Source organism: Lethenteron reissneri, chromosome 63 (assembly GCF_015708825.2).
Source record: "Lethenteron reissneri isolate LAM-NWPU_2019-01 chromosome 63, ASM1570882v1, whole genome shotgun sequence".
Taxonomy (NCBI): Eukaryota; Metazoa; Chordata; class Hyperoartia; order Petromyzontiformes; family Petromyzontidae; genus Lethenteron; species Lethenteron reissneri.
The window spans coordinates 4,236,051-4,252,517 of NC_083841.1; the positions used below are offsets into that span (position 1 = coordinate 4,236,051).

Consider the following 16,467-nt stretch of genomic DNA (forward strand, 5'->3'; position numbering starts at 1 on the left):
CAGATCTGCACTAAGAAGTCGGGCGCGAACAGGACAAGCGTCACGCACATGGACTGCACGGTGACCGGCCACCCTTGCTGCATCGGAACCAAGGGCAGGCGAGTGAATTGGCCAGTCGGTCGCGATGTCGGTGCGACCGCAGGGAGCTAACATACGCGCTCGCTAAGTCTGTGTGGCTTACGGGAGGAGGGGCGTGGGGCAGGTTGGCTTTGTGTCTGTGTGTGTTTGGGGGGGGGGGAGCGGTGGCCGGATCGAGGGGGGCTAAACGGGCGCGGCACGGGCTAGAGAAGAGATGGAGTGATGTGGTACAGGAGGACGTGGAGCTGAGTGGACTTGCCGATGACCGGTACCAGCGGTGTCAAGATCGGCCTCTGTGGAGGAGGAGGCTCGTGAAGGACGCTACTGGGCAGTTGGAGGTAGTCGCCCTCCAACAACAACGGAGGGCGGAGGAGCGACGCTCACAACAACGAGCGGAGCGCCGGGTGGCTAAAGCACAGCAAATTGGCACAGTGGCACAGGTGGTGCATCAGCCAGTCATCTCGGTCATCTCAGTCAGTCGACCCGTGGCACCTGCTGGGTCTGCCCCGTGACCTCCTGCCAGCGGGCGTTCGACACTTCACGTGGCCTCAAGGTGCACGTGGCCTGGCACAAGCGTCGTGGTGACGTCACCGCCACTGAGTGGCAAATGGCGGTTGTTGTTGTTGTTGCGGTGGTGGTGTAACGTTTAGCGCTACGAACCCCCGCTCACGGCCAACATCGATGGCGAATATCCGAACCGGTCCTGGGCGTCCCCTAGGTCGCTTTGGCCTCAAATGAGCACCTGGCGCGGTGGTGTGTGAACATCTCCACTCGGGAGACAAAGTGCGTCCGGGCGTGATGCTGGCCACCCCCACCGCCTTGTGTGCAGTGCCGGCCCTCATAGGTTCTGCTACTCGCTAACAGCATCTTCTTGGTTCTTTCGGTAAAGTCACGTAGAAGGGAAGTAATACAATAATACAAATAAAACATAATAAAATATGTTATATTTTTATTATTTTATTATTATTGGTTCTTTCGGTAAAGTCACGTAGAAGGGAAGTAATAAAAGAATAAAAATAAAACATAATGCAATATCTTCTTGGTTCTTTCGGTAAAGTTACGTGACTTTACCGAAAGAACCAAGAAGATGAAACCCTGCAGTCACGAAAGCTTTAAATCGAAATGTAATATTTTATTATGTTTTATTTTTATTATTTTATTAGTAATACAATAATAAAGTAATACAATAATAAAAATAAAACATAATAAAACATAATAAAATATTTTTATTTTTATTATTTTATTACTTCCCTTCTACGTGATGACTTTACCGAAAGAACCAAGAAGATGAATCCCTGCAGTCACGAAAGCTTTAAATCGCTAACAGCACTTTGCCCCAAACAGTCTGTCAAGGCTACCACGGGGGAATCATCTTTTGTCCTCTGTCTTCCCGCAGCTGTGAGATCACATCGCGCGAGTACTGCGTTTTCATGCATGGACATTTCCACGAATCGGCGACGCTCTGCTCCCAGGCAAGTTTCATCGTCCCTGCCCTTCCGTCGCCTGGCCAAGGATGGGGGGGGGGGTGGCCCCCCAGTGGCCCCCCAGTGGCCCCCCAAAGTGGCCACTGTCCCCCCACGCAGCCCCCACGTGCGGTGTTTGTTTGCCGTGCGCGTAATCCCATGTTCTTGGTTCTTTCGGTAAAGTCACGTAGAATGGGAAGTAATAAAATAAAAAAAATAAAACATGATAAAATAATTCTCACGACGTTTCGGCCACAACGCAAGTAGCTGTCTCCTCGACAGACCTGGTTTTCCACCTGAGGACGGCTGCTTGCGTTGTGGCCGAAACGTCGTGAGAGTTATTTTGTTATGTTTTATTTTTATTGTTTTATTACTTCCCTTCTACGTGACTTTACCGAAAGAACCAAGAAGATGAATCCCTGCAGTCACGAAAGCTTTAAAATTATTTTATGTTTTATTTTTATTATTTTATTATTTCCCTTCTACGTGACTTTACCGAAAGAATCAAGAAGATGAATCCCTGCAGTCACGAAAGCTTTAAAATTATTTTATGTTTTATTTTTATTATTTTATTATTTCCCTCCCACGTGACTTTACCGAAAGAACCAAGAAGATGAATCCCTGCAGTCACGAAAGCTTTAAAATTATTTTATGTTTTATTTTTATTATTTTATTATTTCCCTCCCACGTGACTTTACCGAAAGAATCAAGAAGATGAATCCCTGCAGTCACGAAAGCTTTAAACGCGTAATCCCAATCGAGTAATTTTACGGATGCATTTGTTGACGACGTTACGATTCGTGTTTTGCGAATGGGAGAGCCGAAAGCTGCATGTTAAGATGCTGTTGTTCTTGTTTGTGTGGCTTCTTGCAGGTGCACTGCATGGATGATGTGTGTGGACTCCTGCCCTTCCTCAACCCCGAGGTCCCAGACCAGTTCTACAGACTCTGGCTCTCGCTCTTCCTGCACGCCGGGTACACTTTTTTGAACCACAATACCACTCGTCAAGCAGCATATCAACCATGAACCATGCCGACATCGGTCATCCTCGCAGCGACGGCTTTCGGCTGGCCATCGAACAAAGACGGTCACCGCATCGTGCCCCTTCTGCGGCCGTCTGGAATGCTCTTCTATTAGAAGACACTGGGAGCTATGCAATTTTAAATCTGTGTCCCCCGTGTGTCCCCCGTGTCCCACCCTGTGTCCCACCCCGTGTCCCACCCCGCGTGACACCCCGTGTCCCACCCCGCGTGACACCCCGTGTCCCACCCCGCGTGTCACCCCGTGTCCCACCCCGCGTGTCCCCCCGTGTCCCACCCCGCGTGACACCCCGTGTCCCACCCCGCGTGTCCCCCCGTGTCCCACCCCGCGTGTCCCCCGTGTCCCACCCCGCGTGACACCCTGTGTCCCACCCCGTGTGACACCCCGTGTCCCACCCCGCGTGACACCCCGTGTCCCACCCCGCGTGTCCCCCGTGTCCCACCCCGTGTGTCCCCCCGTGTCCCACCCCGCGTGACACCCCGTGTCCCACCCCGCGTGTCCCCCCGTGTCCCACCCCGCGTGACCCCCCGTGTCCCACCCCGCGTGTCCCCCGTGTCCCACCCCGCGTGACACCCCGTGTCCCACCCCGCGTGTCCCCCGTGTCCCACCCCGCGTGACACCCGTGTCCCACCCCGCGTGTCCCCCGTGTCCCACCCCGCGTGACACCCGTGTCCCACCCCGCGTGACACCCCGTGTCCCACCCCCGCGTGTCCCCCGTGTCCCACCCCGCGTGACACCCCGTGTCCACCCCGCGTGTCCCCCGTGTCCCACCCCGTGTGACACCCCGTGTCCCACCCCGCGTGGACACCCGTGTCCCACCCCGCGTGACACCCCGTGTCCCACCCCGCGTGTCCCCCGTGTCCCACCCCGCGTGACACCCCGTGTCCCACCCCGCGTGTCCCCCGTGTCCCACCCCATGTGACACCCCGCGTCCCACCCCGCGTGACACCCGTGTCCCCACCCCGCGTGACACCCCGTGTCCCACCCCGCGTGTCCCCCCGTGTCCCACCCCGCGTGACACCCCGTGTCCCACCCCGTGTGTCCCCCGTGTCCCACCCCGCGTGACACCCCGTGTCCCACCCCGCGTGTCCCCCGTGTCCCACCCCGCGTGACACCCGTGTCCACCCCCGCGTGACACCCCGTGTCCCACCCCGCGTGTCCCCCCGGTGTCCCACCCCGCGTGACACCCCGTGTCCCACCCCGCGTGACACCCCGTGTCCCACCCCGCGTGACACCCGCGTCCCACCCCGCGTGACACCCGTGTCCCACCCCGCGTGACACCCCGTGTCCCACCCCGCGTGTCCCCCCGTGTCCCACCCCGCGTGGCACCCCGTGTCCCACCCCGTGTGTCCCCCGTGTCCCACCCCGCGTGACACCCCGTGTCCCACCCCGCGTGTCCCCCGTGTCCCACCCCGCGTGACACCCGTGTCCCACCCCGCGTGTCCCCCGTGTCCCACCCCGCGTGACACCCGTGTCCCACCCCGCGTGACACCCCGTGTCCCACCCCGCGTGTCCCCCGTGTCCCACCCCGCGTGACACCCCGTGTCCCACCCCGCGTGTCCCCCAGGGTGCTGCACTGTTTGGTGTCGGCGGTCTTCCAGATGACGGTGATGCGTGACCTGGAGAAGCTGGGCGGCTGGGCGCGCATCGCCATTATCTACCTGCTCAGCGGCATCACCGGCAACCTCGCCTCGGCCGTCTTCGTGCCGTACCGAGCCGAGGTTCGGCACGCTTCCCTCCACTTGACGTTCCTCGCTTAGGGGGGGGTGGTGGGGGGTGGTTGGTGGGGGGCTGGTGGGGGGTAGGATGACTGAGTCGGGAAGAGGGTGATGCGGGTGTATGAATGTATGTGCGTTGAACAGTTCCCCCCTCCAACCCAGCTTAAATAGACGCTCTAAATCTGGGGTGTGTCATTCAGACTCTGTCTTCTCGACAGACGTGGTCTCCACGTGAGGACGGCTGCTTGCGTTGTGGCCGAAACGTCTTCTTGGTTCTTTCGGTAAAGTCACGTAGAAGGGAAGTAATAAATAATAAAAATAAAACATATTTTATTATTTCTGCCACAACGCAAGCAGCCGTCCTCAGGCGAAGAACAGCTGTCTTGCGTTGTGGCCGAAACGTCGTGAGAATTATTTTATTATGTTTTATCTTTATTATTTTATTATTTCCCTTCTACGTGACTTTACCGAAAGAACCAAGAAGATGAATCCCTGCAGTCACGAAAGCTTTAAATCGAAAGACACATTTATATTTACGCGATCTAACTCCAAAAAACCTCTAGTGGCATAAACATGAGACAACTTTTAAAGCCATTCCCCGCGTTTAGTGCGCATGCCGTACAACACGTTTGGATTTGACACGAGTAAAGTTGACTTACAAACAGACCTCTGGAACCTAACTCCTCGTTCGTAAGCAGAGGGAGTCCCTTTAATTGCCCCCAGCAGGACACTCTTGCAAATGACGCTCGGCCTCGCCTCTTGAGTTCTCTCTCACACCTGCTTATTAAACGAAACGAAAACCGACAGAAACCAAACCCGCTCGCGAATGAAAAAAACCGACGTTCTACTCGGCTACGAATCGGCCAAACGGAAAGCACCGATCCCCGTGCCATGAGACCCCCTCCACCAACACCCCCCCCCTCCACCCCTCTCCCCGTGTGGAATCGGGACAGCGTCCTTGCGTAACCCGTGCGCCAGAGGTCGCAACCGGGTACCCGATACCCGTACCCTACCCGATACCCGGCTACCCGTACCCAGCCGGGTACAGGTACCCGTTTGCGACCCTGGTGCGGCCGGGTACGGGTACGGGTAGGCCGTGAGTCACTGGTGAGTCACCGTTTGTCACTCATTTCCCAACGTCTTGTCTCTTCTCACAATTCAAGTTCCTAGAATCAACCCACCCGCGCCTGCAACATGGCTTCATCCCAGAGGTCGCAATCGGGTACCCGTACCCTACCGGTACCCGGCCGGGTACGGGTAGCCGGGTTTCGGGTAGGGTACGGGTACCCGATTGCGACCCTGGTGCGGCCGGGTACGGGTAAGGAATCAAAACCAGTTTGCGACCTCTGCCGTGCGCCCGCCATTCTCCGCCCGCCGCAGGTGGGTCCAGCCGGTGCCCAGTTCGGCCTGCTGGCGTGCCTCTTCGTGGAGCTGCTGCAGAGCTGGCAGCTGTTGGCGAGTCCCGGTTGGGCGCTGGCGAAGCTGCTCGCCATCCTCGTCATCCTGCTGGCGTTCGGCCTGCTGCCGTGGATCGACAACTTTGCGCAGATGTCCGGCTTCGTGGCGGGCCTGCTGCTGTCCTTCACCTTCCTGCCGTACATAGCGTTCGGGCGCGCCGACCGCTACCGCAAGCGCGTGCAGATCATCGGCTCTGCGCTCGCTTTCGCCGGCCTCTTCGCAGGCCTGATCCTCGCCTTCTACATCTACCCCATAAACTGCACCTGGTGCGAATACCTCACCTGCATCCCCTTCACCGACGAGTTCTGCGAGAAGTACGAACTGGAAGGGCACATCCACTAGGCCGGCCGGCAACGCCCGCGGCCGTCGCGAACCTCTCGCGTTTTCGCCGGAGCGCGATGGGGCGTCACGATTTTTACCGTCATCTTTGCCGTTACGGCGGAGGAGGAGGCGTCCACCAGGAGTCGGGGAGGGGGGCGACAGCCGACGATGTCGTGCAAGGAGGGCGCCGGTTTCTTCCCGTCACGGAGGCAGACGCGCTGCTGCGTTTGTCTTCGCCGCCGCTACCGGAGTGTAGCCGCAACTCAAACTAAAACTACGAAACTGTGTTTTATTTTAGCAGCTCTAGGGCGCACCGAGCTATGTAGCCGTTTTTTTTTTTCAGAAGGGACCTCGCCACGAATTATAGCCTAAGGAAGTGTGTTTTTGTTGTTGTTGTTTTCGCGTGGACATTTATAGCAGCCAAATACTCTGAAACGCGTTTGTATGTTAGTTCTAAATGTGGAAGGGAAAAGCGGAGGAGCCTCAGGAAATCCACGCGACCACGTGGAGAGAGAGAGAGAGAACACGCAAACTCCAAACATACAGCAGGTGTCGGGGTCGAAGCCACGACCTCCTGCATACCAGGCGAGGTAGTTAACATCTAAACAGAATTGCGTCTACCATGAGATCAGTCACCGATTTCCATCCGGAGGATCCGTACTCGCCAAATCATTATCCTCGCTGCAATCGGCGGCGCCACATTTTTTTTTCGTTTCAAAAGTTTGAAACAAACAAAATAACTCGCAAACAATCCACAGATGCCGTGCGTCAAATTCCAGCGAGTCTTACGGAAGCAGCAACGACTCAAGGTGTCACCTGCTCCCCCCCCCCATGTGAATTTCAACTTTCAAGGGGCTCTTCCATGCAGGGCATTCATTGCAGGGTATCCATTGGCGGCAAGGTGATGCCGAGTGTGGTTGCGCCGACGGCTGTACGCGTCGGAGGTAGGGGGGGCGCACACTGGATTTTGTTGAAATAATTTACTGTACCGGGCAGCGGGTGTCAGATGCTGTCGAAATTCACTCCAGCCCGAAATTGAGCCGCCGATGACTTTTGTGGTCGGGGGGCGGGGGGGAGCACATGACCGCGGGGCGTGGCTGTCGAATCGCTGTCGATTTTTGCCACGTGGAGCGATCCGCGACCGTGTGCTGTCTTGCCGTGTAATTGCGTCGCATGCTTCGGTGTGAAAATCGCGCGGCAGTTTAAAAAAAAAAATGGCCCCGTGGCGCGGATTTAGTTGTAACGAAATCAGTGGATATATATTCACTGCCGACAATTGTTTCTTATTATTTTTCGGTCATATATTTTTTCATCTTCGTTATTTTCGTCAAAAGTCACCGAAGCGTCGTCGACGACGACGACGACTTTGGGAGCCGGCAAACCGAGTGCCACCGGCGCGTGTGACCCGACCGTGACAAGACCAGACTTAGGAGCCTGAATGATAAAGACGCAGCCTTTAGATTACACTGGTCAACACACTTTTTCTGGTCTTAGGTGCTGATTCCAAATCTGGCATCAGTTTTTGTCCATCACATCAGGTTTTTGAGATATCAAATATTACATTTTCAATAAAAACTGCAGAAGTAAAAAATTAAATAAATGTGGATATCTACATAAACTGATATTATAAACACACTATCCTAAAAATACAGCACCGTATTTTAGCACTAAAGCAGTCACTGACTCGCAACAATTTGCAATCATAAGTGACAGAGTTAACTTCGGGTAAAATCAATGAAAACGGGGTATGCCGATAGCATAAAAATGAGATGTGATAGAGCAAATCTGAGATCAGATTTGGAATCAGCACCCTGAAATTAGTCTAGATCAGCTGCAAAAGTCCAGGCCAGAATTTTTTTTTGTTGTTGACCAGTGTTATTTGATGTTGCCAGAGGCCGCCACAGTGAGCCGATGAAGACCCAAACAAGTCGATTAACTTTGTATTTTAAACAATTTACTGAGCTCACCACGCTGGCGAGATGTTTATCTCCCTCGCGTGGTATACAGGAGTTCGTGGGTTCCATCCTGAGCCTTGGGCCTGTGCATTTGGAGTTTGCATGTTCTCCGTGTGGGAACTCCAGCTTTTCTCTCCACGTTTAGAAACATTGCATTTCGTTTAGTTGGCTGCTATAAATGTTCCCCATGTGATAAGCCGCTTCGTCTGGATAATGTGGCCAGGTCGCTTCCAAAGAAAAACAGCTCTCAGCTCGGTGGGACTTAGCTGCTAAAATAAAACAAGATTTGCTGGGCTGACCTGATGTTGGAGGGAGCGGGCCAAGCCCTTACACCATCTTAGTGACAAAGATTTGACTGCGTTTATGACCGATGATGAAATCCACACTAAAGGATTAACATTTCCGCAGCTTACAAAAATAACGATTAGGAGCAGTTATTGCCCCTTTGAGCAAATTATGGAGCGTAGGGCGATCGCGAAAGAAGCCACTGCCGCCAGTTTGGCAACGATTCTTTGCCGTTGTGTAATCCCGATTGATTGATGTGCGGGTCGTTTTCTTTGTTGACAATTTGGCAAGAATTGGACCGTGACGACGCGGGGGCCTTTAACTACCCGTTGTGACATCCACAGCACTGCCAACGACGCACAGGACTTCATGGCGGATGCACGCGCCGCGGTATTAACCAGGGCGGGCTGCCGGATTGGAAACCACGAAACCTCCACACAGCCAGTCGTTGAACGAATGTTGTGGTCGATTAGACCTTATAAACAACAACAAAATGCTGATTGAAATGGACACTGGGTCCTCTGCAAGTCCAAGCTGATCCATGAGAGGGGTCCTCTTTTGAGACTAACTTTTGCTGTTGATTTCGATTTAAAGCTTTCGTGACTGCAGGGATTCATCTTCTTGGTTCTTTCGGTAAAGTCACGTAGAAGGGAAGTAATAAAATAATACAAATAAAACATAATAAAATAATTCTCACGACGTTTCGGCCACAGACCTGGTTTTCACCTGAGGACGGCTGCTTGCGTTGTGGCTGAAACGTCGTGAGAATTGTTTTATTATGTTTTTTTTATTTTTATTTTATTACTTCCCTTCTACGTGACTTTACCGAAAGAACCAACAATATTTTGCTGTTGATATTTAGTCCGACGATTTGCATTATATTCGCTCGAACCTGTGCAAGTGCGCGCGCGTTTTCCCTTGGTCCGAGTACAAGGGTGTAAGATAGTACAATTTTCTTGTTACCCTAGCAATATGCGGGATATGACAATCAACTATTTAAACGTCCACTTTATACTGAAAAGATTTTTGCGCGGAGAGAAAGTGCGACGGGTTAGAAAAAAGTACTTTATTCTGTTGCCAAACCAGGTACTTAGTGAGCGTTGTGATGCAATCAATACTTTTTTGAGTAGCTGCGTTTGCCTGTAAGACGAGTTGTAAACACACACACACGCGCACAATAAGATGGCAGGACAAAGAACTGAGATGAGGGGTTATCCCTCCACTTACTGTATTATTCACGCACTGTATCCGGGTTTATACGGAGAATTCCCGCACGGCTAGGCAGCGCACCTCAAGAAAGTTCAGCATCAACGTCTGCCCCCTCAGGGACCGTGCCATTACGGTCGCGCGCGGCGTTCCGCTACTTAGAAAAAGTGTTCACGAATAGGTGACCCGCGTTGTATCGTGGACACGCGTTAAGCGAGGACTTGCTGTACTTTCACGGGCCGCGCTACTGCTGTTCAACAACACCGAGGATGCTGCCTTTCGTTTCGTTCTACGGTGCAGGTTTTCACCGCTGCTTTCCAATGTTTTTTTCCCCTCCTCCCCCTCCGTGTGTTGCGCGACGTTTCTAACTCCACCAGCCGAGAGCTTCAGGAGATTGCGGCGCGGTGCTACGTCTTTTCACAAACGTCCGTGGCCTTATTACTGCCGTTGAAGGCTTTGTGGCCTCGGGTTGGCGGCAGCCTTTGGGTTCTGTCGTCGTGAGTCTCAGGTCTGGCATGGTCCTCGACAATACATTTCTGCACCGGGCAAAAACCCGCGTCCACTGTGTGACTCTGTCTCGCTATTGCTGTGCCTTCCGCAAAGTCGCACACCCCACAGACGCTGGTCCACCAGCGGACCTGCAAAATATGAACGAGACAAATTTCGATTTAAAGCTTGTTTCGTGACTGCAGGGATTCATCTTCTTGGTTCTTTCGGTAAAGTCACGTAGAAGGGAAGTAATGAAATAATAAAAATAAAACATAATAAAATAATTCTCACGACGTAGAATGGAAATAATAAAATAAAACGTACTAAAATAATTCTCACGACGTTTCGGCCACAACGCAAGCAGCCGTCCTCAGGTGAAGAACAGGTCTGTTGAGAAGACAGTCTGAATGACACACCCCAGGCTTGGAGCCTCTATTTAAGCTGGGAGGGAGGAGGAAGAGTGCCTTATTTCCCTTCTACGTGACTTTACCGAAAGAACCAAGAAGATGAATCCCTGCAGTCACGAAAGCTTTAAATCGAAATTCTCACGACGTTTCGGCTGCTTGCGTTGTGGCCGAAACGTCGTGAGAATGATTTAATGTTTTATTTTTATTATTTCCCTTCTACGTGACTTTACCGAAAGAACAAATAATTATTCTTTGGTTCTTTCGGTTAAGTCACGTCTAAAGATAAAATAATAAATTAAATAATAGCATATTACGACATTTCGATTGCAACACAAGCAATCATCATCAGGCATAAAAGAAATAGCAACAAAAATCTAACTAGAAAACTGCTTGTATGTCTGTCCATAGTTTTCTAGTTAGATTTTTTGTTGCTATTTCTTTTATGCCTGATGATGATTGCTTGTGTTGCAATCGAAACGTCGTAATATGCTAGTATTTAATTTATTATTTTATCTTTAGACGTGACTTAACCGAAAGAACCAAAGAATAATTCCTGCAGTCACGAAAGCTCCAAAATTAAGAAAGAACAAAGAAGATGAACGAGATATTCATCTTGCAACGATGGTATTGACTTTAAAAAATTCATATGCCACTCGCTTAAATGCCTTGGCAACTCGAAGCGCCTTCCCGTCACGTCTCATATCGAGTCTTCAAAGGGACACCCTCTCCAACCCCCCCCACATGGCAGCTGTCCCTGTGTGGCACAATGTGAACACAGCACTTGGCCTGCCAGTTGGGGGCGATTGCAGCGTGTAAACCCCCCCAAGTTGAGTAACTGCAATTCATTAAGACTTCTAACCAGAGGATCCTGATGTATCAGCAGTTTTGGCCGCTTTGATTATTATTGCACCCGGAAAGATACCTCAAGTGCCTGGAGAAAGCCCCAAAAACTGTCCCCCCCCCCCCAACCCGCTGCCTTTGCTGTGATGCCACTGTTCTCAGCGTACGCGCCGCTGCAAGGATAGTGCCGGAGAAGATGCTTGCGGTCCACTGCCGTTACGTCACCGCACACATTGACACAGCCGCGCGTGCTGGGTGGGGTGGTGGCGGGGGTGACCCCATCTCCCGTGGCGCAGCACGCCGACCCACAGTGCGTGAGTCCAGAGGGGCCGGGTTCGAATCCCGGTGGTTGGTGGCCGTGAAGCAGGAATCGAAGTGGGTTCGACACGCACACACACACGCGCTAACACGACACGCACAAGCGCTAACACGACACGCACACACACACGCGCTAACACGACACGCACACACACACGCGCTAACACGACACGCACACACACACGCGCTAACACGACACGCACACGCGCTAACACGACACGCACACGCGCTAACACGACACGCACACGCGCTAACACGACACGCACACGCGCTAACACGACACGCACACGCGCTAACACGACACGCACACACACACACGCGCTAACACGACACGCACACGCGCTAACACGACACGCACACACACACGCGCAACACGAACGCAACACGCGCTAACACGACACGCACCAGCACACGCGCTAACACGCCACCGCACACACACCACACGCGCTAACACGACACGCACACACGCTAACACGACACGCGCACACACAAACGCGCTAACACGACACGCACACACGCTAACACGACACGCACACACACGCGCTAACACGACACGCACACACACACACGCGCTAACACGACACGCACAGACCGCTAACACGACACGCACACGCGCTAACACGACACGCACATGCGCTAACACGACACGCACACACACGCGCGCTAACACGACACGCACACACACACGCGCTAACACGACACGCACACACACACACGCGCTAACACGGCACGCACACACACACGCGCTAACACGGCACGCACACACACGCGCTAACACGACACGCGCTAACACGACACGCACACACACACGCGCTAACACGACACGCACACGCGCTAACACAACACGCACACGCACACGCGCTAACACGACACGCACACACGCTAACACGACACGCGCACACACACACGCGCTAACACGACACGCACACACGCTAACACGACACGCACACACACACGCGCTAACACGACACGCACACACACACACGCGCTAACACGACACGCACACGCGCTAACACGACACGCACACGCACACGCGCTAACACGACACGCACATGCGCTAACACGACACGCACACACACGCGCGCTAACACGACACGCACACACACACGCGCTAACACGACACGCACACACACACACGCGCTAACACGGCACGCACACACACACTCGCGCTAACACGGACACGCACACACACACGCGCTAACACGACACGCACACACACACGCGCTAACACGACACGCACACACACACGCGCTAACACGACACGCACACACACACGCGCTAACACGACACGCACACACACACGCGCTAACACGACACGCACACACACACACGCGCTAACACGACACGCACACACACACACGCGCTAACACGACACGCACACACACACGCGCTAACACGACACACACGCGCTAACACGGCACGCACACACACGCGCTAACACGACACGCACACACACACGCGCTAACACGACACGCACACACACACGCGCTAACACGGCACGCACACACACACGCGCTAACACGACACGCACACACACACGCGCTAACACGACACGCACACACACACGCGCTAACACAACACGCACACACACACACGCGCTAACACGACACGCACACACACACGCGCTAACACAACATGCACACACACACACGCGCTAACACGACACGCACACACACACACGCGCTAACACGGCACGCACACACACACACGCGCTAACACGACACGCACACACACACGCGCTAACACGACACGCACACACACACGCGCTAACACAACACGCACACACACACACGCGCTAACACGACACGCACACACACACGCGCTAACACGACACGCACACACACACACGCGCTAACACGGCACGCACACACACACACGCGCTAACACGACACGCACACACACACGCGCTAACACGACACGCACACACACGCGCTAACACGACACGCACGCACACACACGCGCTAACACGACACGCACACACACACACGCGCTAACACGGCACGCACACACACACACGCGCTAACACGACACGCACACACACACACGCGCTATCACGACACGCACACACACACACGCGCTAACACGGCACGCACACACACGCGCTAACACGGCACGCACACACACACACGCGCTAACACGACACGCACACACACACACACACACGCGCTAACACGACACGCACACACACACACGCGCTAACACGACACGCACACACACACGCGCTAACACGACACGCACACACACGCGCGCTAACACGACACGCACACACACGCGCGCTAACACGACACGCACACACACGCGCGCTAACACGACACGCGCTAACACGACACGCACACACGCGCTAACACGACACACACACACGCGCTAACACGACACACACACACGCGCTAACACGCATCTTCAGCATTACAAAAAGACAGAGATCCCCCGTGTAGCCTTAACAGACTGTCGGGGCAAGTGCTGTTGGCAAGCACCTACGAAGGCTGACACGTGATACGAGAGGGTGGGTGGCCAGCACCACGCCCGACCGCCTTTGTCTCCCTAAAGACGATGTTTACACACCGCACCAGGTGCTCATTTGAGGCCGAGCGGACCTAGGGGAGGCCCAAGACCCGTTCAGATAATCGTCACTGGTGTTGGCTGTGAGCAGGAATTGAACTCGTGTCACCAGGTTCGTAGCGCAGCGCGCTAACTGCTACACGACCGTTCCTTAGTATCACGCCAGAGGTCGCAAACGGGTTTTGATTCCTTACCCGTACCCGGCCGCACCAGGGTCGCAAACGGGTACCCGTACCCTACCCGATACCCGGCTACCCGTACCCGGCCGGGTACGGGTAGCCGGGTATCGTGTACCTGATTGCGACCTCTGGGATGAAGCCATGTTGCAGGCGCGGGTGGGTTGACTCTAGGAACTTGAATTGTGAGAAGAGACAAGACGTTGGGAAATGAGTGACAAACGGTTACTCACCAGTGACTCACGGCCTACCCGTACCCGGCCGGACTAGGGTCGCAAACGGGTACCAGTACCCATACCCCAGGGGTCGGCACCCAAAATAACAAGAAGAGCCATTTCTTTCCAATTCGGTACAAAATTCAGTATTTCAAGAGCCGCAATGCATCTGAGTACATACGTACTCATCGTCAAGAAGCAGCCCGTAAAAAGCCGCATGCGGCTCCGGAGCCGTAGGTTGCCGACCCCTGCCATACCCGATACCCGGCTACCCGTACCCGGCCGTGTATCGGGTAGGGTACGGGTATCGGGTAGGGTACGGGTATCGGGTACCTGATTGCGACCTCTGGGATGAAGCCATGTTGCAGGCGCGGGTGGGTTGATTCTAGGAACTTGAATTGTGAGAAGAGACAAGACGTTGGGAAATTAGTGACAAACGGTGACTCACCAGTGACTCACGGCCTTCTCACTCAATGGTTGGGGTGAGTCACGTGTGGCTACCCGTACCCGGCCGCACCAGGGTCGCAAACGGCTACCCGTACCCAGCTGGGTACGGGTAGCCGGGTATCGGGTAGGGTACGGGTACCGGCTACCCGATTGCGACCTCTGTCATACGCACGCACGCACGACAACTCGCGACACCACCAACCCCAGGGCAGTTTCTCTCGCTACTTCTTGAACTGCGGTGCCCTGCCTCCACCGCCTCCACCAAACCCGCCCCTGGCGCCACGCTTGACCACCGGTCTCCCACCGCCTCCTCCGGCAGCGGCGGCTGCGGCCAGCACGTCGGCGTACGGCGCGTGCACGAACTCGTGCAGGCGCCGCGCGGCTCCCTCCCCGCCCAGCAGTTCGGCGAGCTCGCCAACGCTCAGCCGCGCCAGCTGGGCCAGCGAGCCGGCGCGGCGCGCCACGGCCCGGCAGCAGCGCGCCGTCACGCCGGGCAGACGCAGGAGAAGGTCGTAGGGGCCGGGGTTGAACGCCGAAGCGTCGGGGTCGGGGTCGGGGTCACCGCTGTTGGGGTCACCGTCGGCTTCGGCCGGGGCGGTGGGCTCGGCATGGCCGACCTTGAGCTCGCAGAAGAGCTGAGCGGCGGCGTGCGGCGAGGCGCACCACAGCAAGCGCAGGCGGGGAAAGTGGAGCGTGAGCAGCGCCAGGCGGGAGCACACGTCGGTGGAGGAGATCTCCTGTTGGCGGAGGGGGGGAGGGGTGGCGATGAGGAGTTGGCAAGCGCGGTGGGGTCACAACTGTTCTCACAAAGATTCCCCCGTGTAGCCTTTAACAGGCTGTTGGGGCAAGTGCTGTTAGCGAGCAGCAGCTATGAAGGCCGGCACGGCACACGAAGGGGGTGGGTGGCCAACACCACGCCCGGCCGCCTTTGTCGCCCCAAGTGCCGATGTTTACACACGGCACCAGGGTACTCATTTGAGGCTGAGCCGACCTAGGGGAGGCCTAGGACCGGGTCAGATAATTGTCACCGGTGTTGGCCGTGAGCGGGAATCGAACCCGGGTCGTCAGGTTCCCTAGCGCCAAGCGCTACACTACTTGCATGCATGCGTGTCCGCGTGTGTGTGTGTGTCCGCGTGTGTGTGTGTCTGCGTGTGTGTGTGTGTCCGCGTGTGTGTGTGTGTCCGCGTGTGTGCGCGCGTGTGTGTGTGTGCGCGTGTGTGTGTGTGTCCGCGTGTGTGTGTGCATGCGTGTGTGTGTGTGTGTCCGGGTGTGTGTATGTCCGCGTGTGCACGTGTACACGCCCGCGTGTGTGTGCGCGTGTGTGTGCGCGCGCACGCGCGTGTGTGCATGTGTGTGTGTGTCCGTGCACGTGTGTGCGTGCCCGCCCGCGTCACCTGGTACATGGTGCCCCCGCTGCGCGCCTGCAGCGAGAACGGCTTGCCCGGGTCGAACTCGATGAGCAGCGCGGGGCGGCGGTAGCGGCGGCACATG

General features: G+C 55.2%; 2 protein-coding genes across 3 annotated transcripts in view; one reads left to right on the forward strand and one right to left on the reverse strand.

Moving 5' to 3' along the window:
- LOC133358815 (inactive rhomboid protein 1-like) overlaps window positions 1-10,175 on the forward strand; it is a 32,763-nt gene extending 22,588 nt beyond the window's left edge. The window contains exons 14-18 of the mRNA XM_061577262.1: window positions 4-98; window positions 1,475-1,550; window positions 2,415-2,515; window positions 4,150-4,303; window positions 5,681-10,175. Of these exons, the coding sequence (XP_061433246.1) occupies window positions 4-98; window positions 1,475-1,550; window positions 2,415-2,515; window positions 4,150-4,303; window positions 5,681-6,100 (846 nt within the window). The 3' untranslated portion in view covers window positions 6,101-10,175. The remainder of the gene's footprint in view (window positions 1-3; window positions 99-1,474; window positions 1,551-2,414; window positions 2,516-4,149; window positions 4,304-5,680) is intronic.
- Window positions 10,176-13,731: 3,556 nt separating this feature from the next.
- Window positions 13,732-16,467, reverse strand: part of ERCC4 (ERCC excision repair 4, endonuclease catalytic subunit) — a 21,866-nt gene continuing 19,130 nt past the window's right edge. The window contains exons 12-14 of one of the 2 annotated variants that reach the window (XR_009757107.1): window positions 16,371-16,467; window positions 15,134-15,713; window positions 13,734-14,389 (exon numbers count right to left, since the gene is read on the reverse strand). The exon at window positions 16,371-16,467 is cut by the window's right edge and continues 229 nt beyond it. Coding sequence is in view for 1 of the 2 variants with exons in the window: in XM_061577066.1 (XP_061433050.1) it covers window positions 15,198-15,713; window positions 16,371-16,467 (613 nt within the window). In the remaining variant the exon portion in view is untranslated. Of the gene's footprint in view, window positions 15,714-16,370 lie in introns of both variants that reach the window. The other variant, XM_061577066.1, reaches the window with a different exon arrangement.